The following is an 18,462-nucleotide window of genomic DNA, read 5'->3' as shown; positions in this document are numbered from 1 at the left end:
ACGGTTACATAATTATATCATTTAATCTAGTGATTCTCCAGTGAGTTTCCCTTCCAAGGGATGTTTGGCAATGTCTAGAGACAGTTTTGGTTGTATAGCTAGAAGTTGCTACTGGCATCTAGTGGGGGAAAGCATGGGATGTTGCTAAGCATCTTCCAATACACAAAACAGCCCCCCCCCAATTATCCAGCCCCAGAATCAATGGTAATGACGTTAAGAAATCCTGATGGAAGGATTTCTTCTTTGAAAGATGAAGCTTTGCAAGCAGGATGAAGACCAGTGTTTAAAGAGGACACTCCATGTGAGAGGAAGATGGCTTTTGGAGGAGGGAGTTTACAGTAAAGAAGCCAAAATACAGGATTGGGAGTTTGGCCTAGTGGTAGAGTGCTTGCCTAGCATGCATGAAGACCCAGGTTTGATACCTTGGTACCACATTCAAAAAAAAAAAGCCAGAAGTGGTGCTGTGGCTCAAGTGGTAGAGCTCTAGCATTGAGAAAGCCCCAGGATAGTTCTCAGGTCTTGAGTTTAAGCCCCAGGACTGGCGAAACGCCAGAAGTTGTACTGTGGCTCAAGTGGTAGAGCTCTAGCCTTGAGAAAGCCCAAGAACACTGCCCAGGCCCTGAGTTCAAGCCCCAGAACTGGAAAGAAAAAGAAGCCCAAACACAAGTTGTTGTTAGTAATCTAAGTGACAGGGCCTTGGATTAGGTAGTGTGGCAATGAAGCGAGAGCAATGAGTATGAACACATGTATGTTAATACATGGGTATAGTGCGCATGTCCTCACACAAATATACACCAGTGGATCCTGGGACCTATATGTTGTGGAAACTGAAGGAAGTAGGGAAGAAAGGTCACTTCCAAGGTTGGAGTCTACAGGATAGAGGGAAAAAATGGAAGTACCATTGGAAGGCAGAAGGAGGAAGCAGTTTTCAGAAGGTGATATTAAATTCAGGGCAGATTGATTAATATATTGGGGAAGGTAGATGGAAAGGTAAAAGAGAAGATGGCTGCAATACAAGATAAGAAAGTGTGGCCTAGTTTATGACTGCCTATCCTCATTTTCAACCCACTTAGATTTGTATGCCTTTGGAGAAATCTAATGAGTTGTGTATCTTTATCACTTTAAAGTTTAAGCTTATGTCCTTCCTACGTATTCTACTCACATGGCAAGGTTATGAGGATCAAATAGGAAGACTGGGAGCATGGCATAGTGGTACAGTGCTTGCCTAGCATGCACAAAGACTTAAGTTTGATTCCTTGGTATGGCATATACAGCAAAAGCCAGCAATGGTGCTGTGGCTCAAATGGTAGAATGCTATCCTTGAGAAAGCCCAAAGACAGCGCCCAGGCCCAGGCCCCATGACTGACCAAAACCAAAAAAAAAATGTAACTTATGCCTACCTTATTTGAAAAAGTTTTTTGGGGGGGTCATCAATCCCCTTCAAATTTGAAGTCGTGCACCTCCATTCTTACGAGATGTCTCTTCTCTCTTCAACAGATTGACTTTGTGGCTCATGATGACATTCCATACTCTTCTGCTGGTTCCGATGATGTTTATAAGCATATAAAAGAAGCAGGTGAGGCTTTTTCCGGTGGACTGCTGCATATAACATGTATAGGTTACTAGGATTTCAAGTGTCTACCAAGGGGTTTCTACACACCTATGTTGATATATGCTACATATATCATGAAACATATAACAACACACATAACACACACTATTTAGGTTTTTTTTTTTGCCCATCCTGGGGCTTAAACTCAGGGCCCAGATACTGTCCTTGAGCTTTCTCATGGCTAGCACTCTACCACTTGAGCTACAGTACCACTTCTGGCTTTTCTGTGCATGTGGTCCTAAGGGATCCAACCCACGGCTTCATGCATGCTAGGCAGGAAGTCTACCACTAGGCTATGCTCCCAGCCTCTACTGAGGTATTTATATAGGAATTACCCTGAGCACCAAACTTAGGACACAAATGGAATGAGCGCACCTGTTCCTTTGTTCTTCTAGCTCTGTGTAAAGTCTCATAGTAAAATACCCAGGCTGATTTCTGCTCAGCTTTTGGTACCTGATAACTCAAGGGGCACTTCTGGAATTAAGAAAGTCCTCTTTTTCTTTTCTTTTCTTTTTCTGGCTAGTCTTGGTGCTTAAACTCAAGACTTCAGCACTGTCTTCTTTGTGCTCAAGGCTAGTGTTCCACCACTTGAGCCACAATGCCACTTTCAGGTTTTTTTGCCAGTCCTGGGCTTGAGCTCAGGGTCTGAGCACTGTCCTTGGACTTTCTCAAGACTAGAGCTCTACCACTTGAGCCTCAGCACTGCTTCCGTCTTTTTTCTATATATATGTGGTACCGAAGAATCGAACCTGGGTCTTCGTGCATGCTAGGCAAGCATTTTAACCACGAGGCCAAACTCCCGACCCCCACTTCCAGGTTTTTTGAGTGGTTTTTTTTTTTATTAAAGATACTAGTGTCATGGGAACTTTTCTGCCTGGGCTAGCTTCGAACAGTGATCCTTAGATCTCAGCTTCCTCAGTAGCTAGGATTACAGGTGTGAGCCACCAGCATCCAGCCTGTACTTGCTCTTATTAATTCTTCTGTTTTCAATGTGCCTTTCAAAAGAGCTCATTTTGGAAGTCCAAAGCTGAAGAATTTCCAGTGTTCTTGGCCACATCTACTTGCCTTTGAAATAACGAGGTCTCCGCATCAGTGGGCACAGGGCCTCAGGCAGGCGTGATACCTACAAATGAAAGGCCTTGGCAAGAGTTCAGGGAACCATTCTGATACATAGAATGTGCTTATCCTCTCTGATGGGTTTTGCTTGGGTCACACCCTTTTAGAACCAACTGGGGAAGTTCCACAGCACCCTCAGACATGGTAGTCAGATTTCTACCATACTAGCGGCCTGAGTTCCTTCAGGAGTTAAGGAATTGGAGAAGAACCAGAAGCTTGACATTTGCCAATGCCAATCTTGCTTTAAGAGTTCCAAGAACGGAAAGTCTACACTATTCAGACTTGGGAGGCTTCTGAGGAACAGAGAAATATGGTATAGGAGAGAGGAAGAAGAAACCGGCTGATAAAAGAGTTATATTAAGATGATTAAGATGGGTTATGGAATAGGGCCATTTGAAGTATTTCTTAGAACAATATGTAAGCTAGCTGCTCTTCCTTAAGATGACATAAGGATTTGTTTGGCTACTGCTTTTCAAAGTTAAATGTGCATCCGTAGGATCTATTTTTTTTTTTTTGCCAGTCCTGGGGCTTGAACTCAGGGCCTGAGCACTGACCTTGGGATTTCCTCAAGGCTCTACCTCTTGAGCCACAGCACCACTTCTGGCTTTCCTATGTATGTGGTACCAAGGAATCGAACCTGGGACTTCATGCATGCAGGCAAGCACTCTACACTAAACCATATTCTCAGCCCTCCTATTCTTTAAAACAATTTTTTTTCTTCTGCTTTCCTCTCCAGTCCTGGGAATAGAACCTAGAGCTGAGTGCTTGCTAGGAAAACACTCTATCATTGAGCTACAGCTTCAGATTCCTATTTCTAATGAGCTCCCAGTTTGCTAGAAGGTGCCAGTGTATATGCCTTATTTAAACCAGCAGGAATCTAGACCCAGGATTGGCATCGCACTGAGTTATCCTAAGGTTAACTGAATCACTATTTCCTGGGGTGCTTGTTCCCCAGCTACTTTGTAATATAGGAAGAAGCACTTAGTGATGGTTTTCTTGCCAGGAAAATGGTGTGTACTGAGTTAAGAATCAATTGTTTTTACTGGTCTTAGAAAATAAAATGTCTAGGTCCACTTGTGTAGACATAGAAACAAGACCAAGATTTTCTAACTCTACTAATCCAGCATCCCTGTTGCTGCATAACAAAATGGCTCCTAAAGTTAGTGACTTGAGAAGTTACTTTCTTTTGCTCAAGATTTATGGGCCAACATCTTTTCCTCTTTTTTCTTTTTCTCTTTTTTTTTTTTGGTGCTGGTCTTGGGGCTTGAACTTAGGGAATGGGCTTGTCCTTGAGATTCTTTTGCTCAAAGCTAAACATTCTACCTTTTGAGCCAGAGGTCCACTTCCAGCTCTTTTTGTAGGAGGAGTTTATTACAGATAAGAATCTCACATTATTGGGCCAAGCGCTGGTGGCTCACACCTGTAATCCTACCTACTCAGGAAACTGAGACCTGAGGTTCAAAGCCAGCCCAGGCACGAAAGTCCATGAGACTCTTATCTCCAGTTAACCACCAGAAAACCAGAAGGGGCGCTGTGGCTCAAGGGGTAGAAGGGTAGGGCAGTAGCCTTGAGCTGAAGAGCTCAGGGACAGTGCCCAGGCCCAGAGTTCAAGCTCCATAACTGACAAAAAACAGCAATAAGAATATCACAGTATACAATATTTCCTGCTTAGGCTGTTTTTGAACTTTGATCCTCAGAACTTAGCTTCCTGAGTGGCTAGGATTATAGGTGTGTGTCACTAGCACCTGGATAGAACCAACATCTTAGTAAGAGATGAGCTAGTGTTTCTTGCATGGGCCTTTAAATAATTACAATCATGCTGGCAGGGGCTGTCATCATTGAAGGGCTTTATTAGACTGGGGATCACATATTGGGTACTGAGTGGCTGGCCTTGGATGATGACTGGCACCAAGAAGGTTAGTGTCACTGGCGCATGTACCTGTGGCCTCTCCATGTTGTTTGGTGTTCTCACTGCATGGTAGCTGAGAGGGACTAGCAGGCGTGAAACCCTGATTTCAATTCCTCAGTACGACATAAACAGAAAAAGCTGGAAGTTACACTGTGGCTCAAGTGGTAGGGTGCTAGATTTGAGCACAAGAAGTTCAAGGACAGTGCCCGGGACTTGAGTTCAAGCCCCAGGACTGGCAAAAAAAAAAAAGATGGTATTTGACTTACCCAATTACATGGGATTAAGTCTATAGGTGTATGACCTTTCAGAAGCATAGAGACTGTATGTTCAGATCCATTAATCAGCTCTGCTGATTCTTCATTAGAAGACAGAGTTGCAGCCAAGGTTTAGGCAAAGAAAGTTAGAGTCTTTATGGGAGAAAAAAAAAGTACTCCCAAATGGCTCACCCACATTTGGCTTTTGTCTTCTAATCATGGTTTCTTTTGAAAGTCAAAATCACTCTAAATAAAGCCAGAGATATTAGGGCATGAATTAAAGTTTCCACTGTTTGGCTTGTCAGAACTGCATGTCAAAATGCCCTCACAAAACTATATGTATCCAGGCACCAGTGGCTCATGCCTGTAATCCTAGCTAACAGGAGGCTGAGATCTGAGGATCACGGTTTGAAGCCAGCCCAGGCACAAAAGTCCTCGTGAGACTTTTATCTCCAATTAACCACTCAAAAACCAAAAGTAGGACTGGGAGTTTGGCCTAGTGGTAGAGTATGTGCCTAGTATGCACAAAAACCTGGGTTCAATTCCTCAGCACCAGATACACAGAAAAAAGCCGGAAGTGGTGCTGTGGCTCAAGTGGTAGAGTGCTAGCCTTGAGAAAGCCCAGGGACAGTGCCCGAGTCCTTGTTAAAGCCTGAGTTAAAGCCCCAGGACTGGCAAAAAATCAACAACAGCAACAATGAAAACATAATCGTAGCACTGTGGCTCAAGTGGTAGAGTACTAATCTTGAGCACAAAGAGACTCGGGGACAATGTGCAGGCCCGGAGTACAAGCCCCACGAGCAACAACAACAACAAAAACGCTGGATAAAAAAGATGGATCTGAGATTCAAATAGACTGTAAGGTCCATATCACTCATCGGCATGCTAATATTGCCTACTACTGTTGAACATTTCTTCATTAACATGTGCTTTACTGCTTCTTAAAATAGTTCCTAACCCAACGCTGCAATTCTGAAAAGCATGATAAAAAAGGTTCTCTGATCAGGCTCATTACTGAATATTTTTAGCAGAGCAATAATTAGGATTTGGAGGAAGTCGGGTACCTCATTATGTCAGCAGAGGGCTTGGTTTCTTTCAACCAGCCAAAGCAAATCTTCCAAATCTACCACAGCCTCTGGTTTCAGAAGGAAGATAAGCTCTTGTCACCAACGTCCAAATGATTTCCTAACATCTATTGCTAGCAAGCTGGGCATAGTGGCTCACGCCTATAATCCTAGATACTCAGGAAGCTGAGATCTGAGGATCATAGTTCAAAGCTAACCAGGGCAGAAAAATCTATGAGACTCTTATCTCCAATTGATCAGCAAAATTCAGGAAATAGAGATGTGGCTCAAGTGGTAGAGTGCTATCCTTGAGCAGAAAAAGTCTAGGGGAGAGCATGAGGCTCTGAGTTCAAGCCCCAGTATGGTGGGGAGACACACAGAGATCATATGAGCTGTTACAAAGCCAAGTTAAGGATTCACTGTGAAGCCAATAAAAGGGCAGGCATCTGGCTTGCATCTTTAAGGATTCTGTGGGTTATGTGGGTTAACATGGACAAAAATGGTTCACAGGCTTAAGCTTATAACTCAGTGGCAGAGCACTTACATAGAAGGTATAAAGCCCTGAGTTTGATCCTGATATCTCTCTCTCTCTCTCTCTCTCTCTCTCTCTCTCTCTCTCTCTCTCTCTCTCTCTCTGTGACACTGACACACACACACACACACACACACACACACACACACACACACACTCACGTGCTTTTTGAACAAGATGGCATTGGATTAGGTGATGAAGGAAAATGGAGAAAAGTGGGTACCCAGGACCTGAGTTCATGCTCCAAGACTGGCAAAAAAAAATGATGTGAGTTCAATAGACAGCAGAATTTTGCGCATGAGTCTAATTCTTATCTTTATTGGTTGGTACACCCAAACATATCTTTGAAGATTTTAAGAAAGTCAAACTAAAACTTGGCATCCTTCATGCTTGTTTATTTTCATTCTGTCCCATACATTTCAGATGAAAGGGCCTTCAAGCAATGAAGCTACCATGCAGGGAAAATGCTTGTTAAGGAAATAAATTCATCCAGCACTCCCACAGGCATGTCTTTAGATGAGAGTTAACAAAAATAGTATACTTTTTCTTCTTTTCCTTTGGGAGAATATGCCACAGACTTCCTTGGGAGTTGCTGCCAGCTGACTAATTCATTGACTCACTTGTTATTCTCCATTCACTTACTCATTTGAATTTCAGTTTTTGGAGCATCTTTCATAAACTAGACACAGGAGCACCAACCTGGTTGTGGCAATGCAAAAAACAAAACAAAACAAAACAAAAAACTACAGTATAATCTGTGCGCTTGAAATACCATTTCTACATGGAGACAGATATTAAAAATACTTTCAGGGCCAGGAGTGTGGTCTAGTGGTATAGTGCTTGCCTAGCATGCACGAAGCCACAGATTCAATTCCGTGGTACCACTTACACTGAAAAAGCCAGAAGTGGTGCTATGGCTCAAGTGGTAGTGCACACTGGACTTGAGAAAGCCCAAAGACAGTGCCTAGGCCCTGAGTTCAAGCCCCAGGACTGGCACAAAAATAAATAAATTAAATTAAAAAAATACTTTCATGACCTGGTGCCCGTGGCTCACACCTGTTACCCTAGCTATTCAGGAGGGCGAGATCTGAGGATCACAGTTTGAAGCCATTCTGGGCAGGAAAGTCTATGAGACTTATCTCCAATAAACTACTCAGAAAAAGCCAGAAATGGCACTGTGGCTCAAGTGGTAGAGCACTAGCCTTGAGCACAAAAAGGCTCAGGTACAGAGCCCAGGCCCTGAATTCAAGCCCTAGGATTGGCAAAAAAAATATATACTTTCATGCAGGGCACATGGCTCAGGTGGTAGAACACCAGCCAAGGAAGTATAAAGCTGAGTTCAAACCATAGTATTGCCCCCCCCCAAATACTTTCAATAACACAAAGATATGCTGATATGTAGATGTTGTGAATTCTGCCCACAGATTGCTCAGCATGAGAAATGGATTGCTCAGCATGAGCAAATGCCAAGAGCCAATCAAGAGCCCGTCAAGATGATGAGAACGTGGTATAATGGTGGGAAAGTGTGTGTAACAGGGCCTGGAAGACTCAGCAGGGATCTGGTGTGAAGGCCTCTAGAGGAAAAGCCTCAACTTTGTTCTGGAATTGCAGTGCCATTAAAAGAAAAGGGTCAAGTGAAGCGATCTCAGCTTTGTCTCTTCTTTCCTCCTTGGACAGGAATGTTTGTTCCAACACAGAGAACAGAAGGCATCTCAACATCTGATATCATCACAAGAATTGTCCGTGACTATGATGTTTATGCCAGACGCAACCTCCAGAGAGGGTACACAGCCAAGGAACTGAATGTCAGCTTCATAAACGTAAGCATGTCACATCATGCCCTCCAGCCGCCCCCATATCATACCAATCATACCACCAATACTCGACTGCTGTGATTTATTGAGCATTTACGATTTCTGTGTGTGTGTGTGTGTGTGTGTGTGTGTGTGTGTGTGTGTTTCCACTTCCTGGAATTCATTTCGATAAATATGTTATATGATCAGAGTTAATTTTTACTTTTGTTGATATAGGGTCTTGAACTAAGGGCCTTATGGTTGCCCTAGGTTTTTCAGCTACCATTTGGGCCATCTCTCATTTTCAGTTTTTTGCTTATTAATTGGGAATAAGAGTCTGTTTGATTGGTCTGCTTGGGCTGGTACTAAACTGACACTCTCGAATCTCAGCCTCCTGAGTAGCTAGGATTAGTCTTGGTACACTAGCACCCAGCTCTGCCCTGTGCATTGCACTTGGCATTGTCTCATTTGATCCTCATATTGACCCATTTTACAGCTGAAGAAGAAAACAGTATCCAAAAGGGTAGCATAAATTAACCAAGAGCACAAGTATCAACTTTGACATTTTATGTAAAGAAGCTTCCTTACTTTCCTCTTCAGTTTTCAGACATGAACAAAGGCTTTGCTCTTGAACACCAAGAACGATATTCTACTCAAAGTGAAGGAAGGATGGTAGAAGAAATGAGATACTAAAGCTCAGATATTTAACTGCTGGGCCGGGAGTTTGGCCTAGTGGTTAAAGTGCTTGCTTAGCATGCGCGAAGACCCAGGTTTGATTCCTTGGTACCACACACATAGTAAACAGCCAGAAGTGGTGCTGAGGCTCAAGTGGTAGAGCTCTAGCCTTGAGAAAGTCCAAGGACAGTGCTCAGGCCCTGAGCTCAAGCCCAGGACTGGCAAAAACAAAACAAAACAAAACAAAACTTTAACTGCCTTTTGTGTGTGTGTGTGTGTGTGTGTGTGTGTGTGTGTGTGTGTGTGTGTGTGTGTGTGTGTGTGTGTGTGTGTATGTGTGTCCAGGGAAATTACAGCTGATTAAATAAAGCCTGAAGTTTTTGGCTTCCTTTTGTATTTCTACCTTATTCTCTCAGAGCTGCTGTTCGTTTAATAATAGAGCACTGTTAAAAACAGTCTTTAAAACAAGCTAAACAAGCTGTTACAATGCAAAGAGGACAACTGGAGGTGATGATGGTGAATTCCAGACAAGAAGTTTCCAAGGAGCAATAACTAGGATTAAACCCAAAGCTCTCGGTGAGCACTGGTGGCTCACACCTGTAATCCTAGCTACTCAGGAGGCTGAAAGCTGAGGATCAAAGTTTAAAGTCAACTTGGGCCAGAAAGTCTGTGACACTTTTATCTCCAGTTAACCACCAGAAAGCTGAAAGCAGCACTGGGGCTCAAAGTGGTAGAATGCTACTCTTGAACAAAAGAGCTCAAGCCCCATGACCAACAAAAACAAACAGAGCTGTCTATTCACACAGCGTTCAGACCCCTACCCAAGTAGATACCATATATATATATATATATATATATATATATATATATATATATGGGGGAATTGTCTATAATAGTAGATATTAATAGTTATGTGCAGCCCTAATTATCCAGCAATCCACACAATGGATCTTTGATACCTCTAAAATAGGAGAGGTTCATTAGCTGTAAATTAGTGATTAATGATTGTCCTCCTGAGCAAGCCATATTGGGAAGCCAGGCCTCTGGCTTCGTATTAGCCAGGCAATGAAATGGAAAATGTTGGTTTCAAGTGGCACCCAAACAATTGGCTGAAAAGAATTTAGTCAACATGATTATTTGCTATCTTATAGAGAATAAAGCCCTGGTTATTTCAATAAATTAAACTGTCTGTTCTTTTAAACCGAATCCAGTCAACCATCCAAGCATGGCAAGCTATTTCCAAAAGTTATTGCTCGCTCTCCTTAAATGGTCTTTAGATGAGCCACTTAGCTCAAGGAACCATGCAGACAGCGGGGACGCACTCACTGCCTTTCTATCACAACAAATCTGACCACAGCTCAGAGAGGAAATTGAATGTGTCAGATGGGCGGGCAGATGAATCACAGAACCTTACAAGTGGCAGAGACCTGATGGTGGTCTGACATGCAGTTCAAATCCCTTGATGTAGAGACGAAGAAAGCTGAGCCTAAAGAGTCAGAAGATCTGGCTAAATTCCCTCAGTAAGGGAGTGGGAGAAGTGGCGGCAGCAGTCTCTTGACCCTCGATTCAGTGCTCACTCTAGTATTTTATACTGCCTGGAAGAGTTGTGCATAATGGTCATTTACAATACAGTGAAAATGATGGAAGAGAATGTCATAAACACAATAGCAATCACTTTAGATCAGTCCAAGTGTTTTACATGGCTTTTCCCATTTACTCCTCATGATTAGCCTTCAAGTGAGGGTGGGATAACTATATCTAACAGAGAGGTGAAGAAACTGAGGTCCAGAGAGGTTGAATGACTCACCCAGAGCAACATAGTAAGTCAGGTAAGACAGAGTGACTTCCCATAGCGCATACGTGTGTACAGAGAGCTTAGTGGCAAACCTACCTAGGTTTGGAAGGTACAAAAACATGGTCTAGTTTAACAATATTCAAGATGTTTCAGAGAATTTTGAAATGCAAAATGAACTTGATTCCTACAGAGTAAAGAAAAATAGTATGTCTTAAGAGAAAACAGAGAGGAAGACCTATGTTAGTGTCCTTGTTCTGATACGTGTGTGTGTGTGTGTGTTATACTTGTTAATTCCATCTACATATCAAAATAAAATTAATGACAAATGACTTTCTTTTCAGGAGATGGGCCTTTTCATCAATCTAACCAATGGAAAATTGGCCACAGCTTGACTTTTTTTTGTCAGTCATGGACCTTGAACTCAGGGCTCTTGTCCTCAAGGCTAGTGCTCTACCACTTGGAGCCACGTCTCCAGAAATCTCACAGGGACTTTTCTTTTTGGAACCAGGATCCTTGGATCTCAGCCTCCCAAGTAGCTGGGATTAGAGCATGAGCCACCAGTGCCACCTGGCCTTGACTTTTTTTCTTTTTTTTGCCCATCCTGGGCTTGAGCTCAAGGTCGGAGCACTGTCATTAGACTTTCTCAAGACTAGAGCTCTACCACTTGATCCTCAGCACCACTTCCAACTTTTTTTTTCTCTGTATGTGATGCCGAGGAATCGAACCTGGCCCTTCGTGCATGCTAGGCAAGCACTCTACTACTAGGCCAAACTCCCGGCCTGGCTTTGACTTTATTTTTTCTTTCATATATTTTTTATTATAATTAATAGAAGGGTCACATTATATTCACCAGACAGAAGGTGCATTACTTCACATACATTGATACCCTTTCTCATGTCTTTGTCCCCATTTCCCTCCCCCCACCCCCTGGCCTTGACTTTTTAATGTCAATGATTGATCTCATTCATGCCCTCTTGGATAAGTCCATTTCTTTCTGCTGTATAATTTAACTAGGAGAAGAAGTATCGTTTCCAGAACCAGGTGGACAAGATGAAGGAAAAGGTCAAGAATGTAGAGGAAAGATCAAAAGAATTTGTTAACAGAGTTGAAGAAAAGAGTCATGATCTAATTCAAAAGTGGGAAGAAAAGTCGAGGGAATTCATTGGCAACTTCCTAGAACTGTTTGGGCCCGATGGAGCATGGGTATGTACTTATTTCACTTGCCCTGGCAATCTTGTATGTCTTTAGTTCATCCCCGGTTTATGGAGCCCCTGGAGAAGATTCCTCATCTCAGCTACATAGCCTCTGCCTGGCCATTAGCCCCAATGATTTCAAGTCCTTATTACTTCCTCACTGAGCTAATACCTTGCTTCTTTTTGTGGCACCAAATCATCCAAAGCTTGTCTTGGTCTCTGTTTCTATTCTTTGTCCAGAGCTGGGAAGCCATTTGGTTATCATAATTGAATGTCTAATATTGCAGAAAATGGTGTGTAGCTCGTCCCAGCCTGTCAGCTGGAGCTGATACAAAGCTTGGGACTAAGATGGGGACAGGGAAGCATGGAACTTGGCTTTCAAGTCAAGGTCCGCGGGCTCTTAGGTCATTCACAGGAATTCATGTTTTGGGGAGGAGCATGCAAAAGAAATATAGTTGTCTTGGCCACCTTTTCTTTTTCTGTCTGACACCAGGACTTGAACTTGCTGTCTAATGCTTTACACTCATTGTCAGGTGTCCTACCACCTGAGCCACACCTCCAACCCCTTGGCCATCCTTTGTCTCTTTTCTCTCCCTCTCCCTCTCCCCCTCTCCCCCTCCCTCCGCCCCCTCCCCCTCCCCCTCGCTCTCGTCCTGGCCAGGAGTTTGGCCTAGTGGTTAAAGTGCTTGCCTAGCATGCATAAAGACCCGGGTTCGATTCCTGGTACCACGTACATAGAAAAAAGCTGGAAGTGGTGCTGAGGCTCAAGTGGTAGAGCTCTAGCCTTGAGAAAGTCCAAGGACTGGCAAAAAAGAAAAAAGAGTCTCAGATCCGTTTGTGCCCAGGCTAGCTTTGAACCTTGATCCTCAGATCTCAGCCTCCTGAGTAGCTAGGATTAAAGGCGTGAGCCATCATACCCAGCTTATATACAGCAAAGTTTTTCTCCCTCCCTTCCCTCCTTCCTTCCTCTCTGTTTCAGTCTCTGTCTTTTTCAGTCTCTGTCTCTGTCTCTCTCATTTTTTTTTGGCCAATCTTGGGCTTGAGCTCAGGGCCTGAGCACTGTCCTTGGATTTTCTCAAGGCTAGAGCTCTACCACTTGAGCCTCAGTACCACTTCCAGCTTTTTTCTATGCATGTGGTACCAAGGAATCGAACTCGGGTCTTCATGCATGCTAGGCAAGCACTTTAACCACTAGGCCAAACTCCCGGCCATCTGTCTCTCTCATTTAAAAAAAAATATCTTTAGTAGTTGTGCCAAGGGATTTCAATTACATATGTCAGTTTGTGAGTGTGCATCTGGACCACATCATCCCTTTCTTCATGCTCCTCCATGTCTCTGAACCCTACCTATCCCCTCAATTTACTTCACTCCTCTTTCACTGTTAGTAAGAGAAAGAGAGGGCAGGATTTTGCCCTGCAAAGTAGGGGTCCAACATGCTTTTATTTTCCAATTTTTCCATGGCATTCAAGTTTCCTGGGGATTGGTCACAAAAGTTTTAGGCAAGTTGAGGCCATCATCTGAGAGGGAGATGTAGATTATTACCTTGCCTAAATCCTATAAATAAATGTGAATGATCACATGGAAAGGAAAAAGAAAATTCTCACAACCACTTTGAGCTCCATTGGTATTTCAACTGTACATGCCCTTCCCAAATGAATAAGCAGTTTTGTCAGTCAAGTGATTGGAGGTCCTATACTTATTATTATTATTATTATTATTTTACTGGTTCTGGGGCTTGAAACTCAGGGCCTAGGCCCTGTCTCTTAGCCCCGCTCTGCTCAAAGCTAGTATTCTACCATTTCAGCCACAGCTTCACTTCTGGCTTTTTCTGAGTGATTTAGTAGAGATAAGATTCTTTCAGAATTTCCCTCCCTGGCTGGCTTTGAACTGTGATTCTCAGACCTCAGCCTTTTGAGTACTAGGTTTATAGGTGGGAGCCACGGCTGCCCAGTGAGGTCCTCTCATATTAGTGCAAACTTGCATTTTAAAACATCAAGAAACAATTCCACTTGATTTCTCTGATGCAAAGTAGTTGAGAATTCCAATTGTGATATAAGTCTCTAATAAAATCCACTTCCACTTAATTATTTTATTGATGGGTTGTCACTGCAGCTTCTGCTCATTTGAGCGCATTCATTATAAGATTATCTCAAAGTAAAACACTCAATTAGTAATTTGAACAATGTTCTGGAAGTTGGAAGAAATGGTTTTTTTTTTAAAGCTTAGCAGCATCTAAGTGATTTGAGAAGTAGGTATTCTAACCTAACCATGTGTGGTCTGCGGGCTGAGGCTGTGAGGGGTGGACAGTATACATGTGCTTCCAGAACCCCTAATAATTCCTGGAAAGATCTAGCAAGAGGGGAAGAGCCAGGCACTGGGCTTCTCATTTTTCATTTTCCTCAGGCCCATTAAAACCTTTAGTTCGGACAATTTCATGTAGGGGACAAAGTGAAGGCTCTGGTCTTGAGAACATAAGGATCTGAACTTTCCTATTTGATCCACTGTGCAATTTCAGGCTCTAAAGAAACAGGGTGGCCAGTTGCTGGTGGCTCACACCTGTAATCCTACCCACTTAAGAGGCTGAGATGTGAGGATCATGGTTCAATGCCAGCTCAGGCAGGAAAGTCGGTGAGACCCTATCTCCAATAAACTACTCCAAGAGTCAGAGGTGGCTGGGAATGTGGCCTCGTACAGTAGAGTACAGAGAGCTCGCCTAGCATGCACAAAGCTCTGGGTACAACTACTCAGTACCACATACACAATAAAAGCCACAAGTGGCACTGTGGCTCAAGGGGTAGAGCACTAGCCTTGAGCACAAAGAGGCTCAGAAATCTGTAATCCTAGCTATTCAGGAAGCTGAGACCTGAGGATCATGGTTCAAAGCCAGCCCAGCCACTAAAGTCCATGAGACTCTTAACTACTAGAAGTGGCACTATGGCTCTAGGAGTAGGGTAGTAGCTTTGAGCTGAAGAGCTCAGAGACAACACCCAGGCCTAGAGTTCAAGTCCAACAAAATGACAAAAAAATAGGCTTAGGGACAGCACCCAGACCCTTGAATTCAAGCTCAGAATTGGCAAAAAGAAAAAAGAAAAGAAAGAAACAACAGTGCTTTCTCATCAAACCATAAAGTATTCATTTGCTGACAGGGTTTCAGAAATATGTCACTACCAAAATGCCATAGACTGAGACTTGGATCTCAGTCTCCTGAGTAAAAGGATTACAGGTGTGAGCCACCAGTGCCTGATTAGAATTTTTTTTCATTGGTCTTGGCGCTTGAACACAGGGCCTGGGCATTGTCCCTGAGCTCTTTTGCTTAAGGCTAGCTTTCTACCACTTTGAGCCACAGTGCCACCTCTAGTTTTCTGGTGGTTAATTGGAAATAAAGAGTCTCAGGGACTTTTCTGCTTGGGCTGGCTTTGAATTTCAATTCTAAGATCTCAGCCTCCTGAGTAGCTAGGATTACAGGCATGAGCCACTGGTACCCAGCTTATCATAGAAATCATATGGACTAGGGGCCAGGAGTTAGCATGCAGAAAGACCCAGGTTCAATTCCTTGGCACCACATACATAGAAAAAGCCAGAAGTGGTGCTGTGGCTCAAGTGGTAGAATGCCCAACGAAAGTGCTCAGGCCCTGAGTTCAAACCCTAAGACTGGCAAAAAAACGAAAGAAATCGTATGGACCAGTTGTTTCAGGCTCCTCGTAAATGCGACAAAGCTGGAATTGTTCTGGAGGAGTCTGGTGACAGTGAGCTCAGGTAATTTTTAAGAAATGAAACCCAGTTTAGAGACTGGAGGTTTTTCTTTTTAAAACTTGCTATTAGTGTCAAAACTGTTATTAACATTAATTTACTATATCAGCCAGACTTAGACATTACTTTTTTCCTGTTGACATTAAAAGTACAGGAATAGTTACAAGGATGTTAAACGCCAAGATAAGTAATTTGCTTTTCATGAATATGCTATTATTATAATAATTCTTTATTTGTGAATTTGAGATTGGAACTCCTTTCTTAAAATAGAGGATCTGTATTACCAGCAAATACAGTACTGATACAAATAATCCAAACTTGGAAAGGCACAAAATAGAAAGATTTAAAAGTATGACTTTTGGTTTAACAGCATTGGTATGCAGCATAGTGTGTGCTTAGACTGCCTGCGCCTTGAATGGTTCAGCATTGACAATGTCTGAATGAATGGAAGTGTGAGGAAAAGCTACTTACAGACCTTTCCAGCATCTGCAAAGGATATGGGGAGGCCTAAATTCTCTGTACACATAGATAGTTCATTAGGCTTTCATTGCTGTGTGCTTGACTACAGAGATAGACTACAACTTGACATTTCGTGGATTCCCATTCAATACGTAGATTTGGTTTCCTTGGTCATCAACAATACTTTCAAATTATTTATTTATTTATTGCCAGGCCTGGGGCTTGAACTCAGGGCTAGAGTACTGTCCTTGAGCTTTTGCTTAAGGCTAGCACTCTACCCCTTGAGCCACAGCTCCTTTTCTGGCTTTTTCTGTGTATGTGGTACTGGAGAATAAAACCCAGGGATTCATGCATGCTAGGCAAGAACTCTACCACTAAGCCACACTCCCAGTTCTCAAGTTATTTTTAAGTAGACCATGAACTTTCTAGTTCCCCAGAGCTACATAATTCCCTGTGGCTTCCAGCTTGACTCTCACAACAGTGTTGCTCATATGGCCCCAGGGAGGACACTGCACATGGATATGAATTGCAGGAGGTGGAACCCATAAAAGATCTTAGAGGCTGCCTGCCACAGTGGCTTTTTTTTTTGCCAGTTCTGGGCCTTGAACTCAGGGCCTAGGCACTGTCCCTGAGCTTCTTTTACTCAAGGCTAGTGCTCTACCACTTTAGCCATAGCGCCACTTCTGGCTTTTTCTGTTTATGTGGTACCAAGGAATTGAACCCAGGGCTTCATGCATGCTAGGCAAGCACTCTGCCACTAAGCCATATTCCCAGCCTGGCAATGGCTTTTGAGAATTTGAAACAAGCAATGTTTCAGTTGCTATAATAGATGATCAGTTCCTAGTTGTTATAGCTGATCTGTGGATTATCAGAGTACAAGTTATTTTTCAATTGTGTCACTTCCTTATTGGCTTACTTTTACTTGATTCTCCTATGCAGACTTTGTGTGTGGGGATGTGGGGGGGGGGGGGGTCATGGGGCTTGAACTCTGGGCCTGGGTGCTATCGCTGAGCTCTTCAACTCAAGGCTACTGCCCCACCCCTGGGCCTGGGCATTGTCCCTAAACTCTTCTTCTCAAGGCTACCTTTCTAACCCTGGAGCCACAGCCCCACTTCCTATTTTCTAGTGATTAATTGGAGATAAAAGTCGCAGGTCCTTTTGTGCCCAGGCTGGCTTTGAACCTTGATCCTCAGATCTCAGCCTCCTGAGTAGCTAGGATTACAGGCGTGAGTCACTGCACCTGGCTTATCTGAGCATTTTTGCCCAAAGCTAGCAGCCTACCACTTGAGCCATAGCTCAAAAATACTTTGTTTTTGTTTTTGCTTTGTTAGTCAATTGGACATAAGTGTCTCATGGGTTTTTCCTGCTCCAGCTGGCTTCAAACTGCAATCCTCAGATCTCAGGCTCCTGAGTAGCTAGGATTATAGGTATGAGCTACCAGGGACCATCTTTGTCACGGCTAATTCTTAAGATTGTTATGTTTTGAGAAAATAGATATAAAATATAGGTTATGAAACTATTTGTAATGAGTTTTTAAGCAATTATCTTTAAAGAAATGCACAAACTGGGCACTAATGGCTCACTAATGTAATCCTACTGATTCTGGAGTCTGAGATCTAAGGATCACGGTTCAAAGCCAGCTGGTGTAGAAAAACCCATGAGACATACATCCCTAATTTACCATCAAAAACTGAAACTTGAAGGTGTAACGTGGTATATAGCATTGGCCATGAGTAACAAACAAACAAAAAAAGAACAATTAACTCAAGACCCTAAGTTTAAGCCCTAGCAGCTGCACAAAAAATGTATAAAATATGCAAGTGAAATGTACAAAATATACAAAAATATGAGTTACCAAAAACCCTCATAGGAAGCAAGTAGCTAATTAAATCTGGGTACCAATGGCTCACAACTTTAATCCTGACTCTTCAGGTGGCTGAGATCATGGTTCAAAGCCAGCTACAGCAGGAAAAGTCCATAAGACTTTTATCTCTAATTAACCAGCAAAAAAAAAAATCCAGAAGTAGATCTGTTTCTCAAATGGTAGATTGCTAGTTTTGAGCAACAAAACTCAGGGACCAGTACACAGGCTTTCAGTTCATCTGTAGGACTGGCACTAACAAAGCAGCTAATTATAAGAGGTGAAAAGAAGCATGGACTCACTTCCTAGTTGGGTAGACATAGGTATGCTCTTTTACTCATCTATAAATTGGAAAAGTAATCCTTGCTGTCTTCTATCTTCAGCAACTCCTTGGGTTGCTGGATTAAATTCATTCATACTTTAAATCCCTTCTTACAGGGCCTGACACA

General features: G+C 42.9%; 1 protein-coding gene across 1 annotated transcript in view; it reads left to right on the top strand.

The window, feature by feature from the left end:
• Pcyt1b (phosphate cytidylyltransferase 1B, choline) overlaps positions 1–18,462 on the top strand; it is a 78,401-nt gene that overhangs the window by 53,217 nt on the left and 6,722 nt on the right. The window contains exons 5-7 of the mRNA XM_090326078.1: positions 1,498–1,576; positions 8,165–8,307; positions 11,765–11,953. Coding sequence (XP_090182204.1) covers positions 1,498–1,576; positions 8,165–8,307; positions 11,765–11,953 — 411 coding nt within the window. The remainder of the gene's footprint in view (positions 1–1,497; positions 1,577–8,164; positions 8,308–11,764; positions 11,954–18,462) is intronic.

The sequence above is a fragment of the Megascapheus bottae genome, chromosome X (assembly GCF_031878675.1).
Source record: "Megascapheus bottae isolate mThoBot1 chromosome X, mThoBot2.hap1, whole genome shotgun sequence".
NCBI lineage: Eukaryota > Metazoa > Chordata > Mammalia > Rodentia > Geomyidae > Megascapheus > Megascapheus bottae.
Note: the sequence above shows the minus strand (reverse complement) of the source record. Positions and strands in the feature narration are given on the sequence as shown.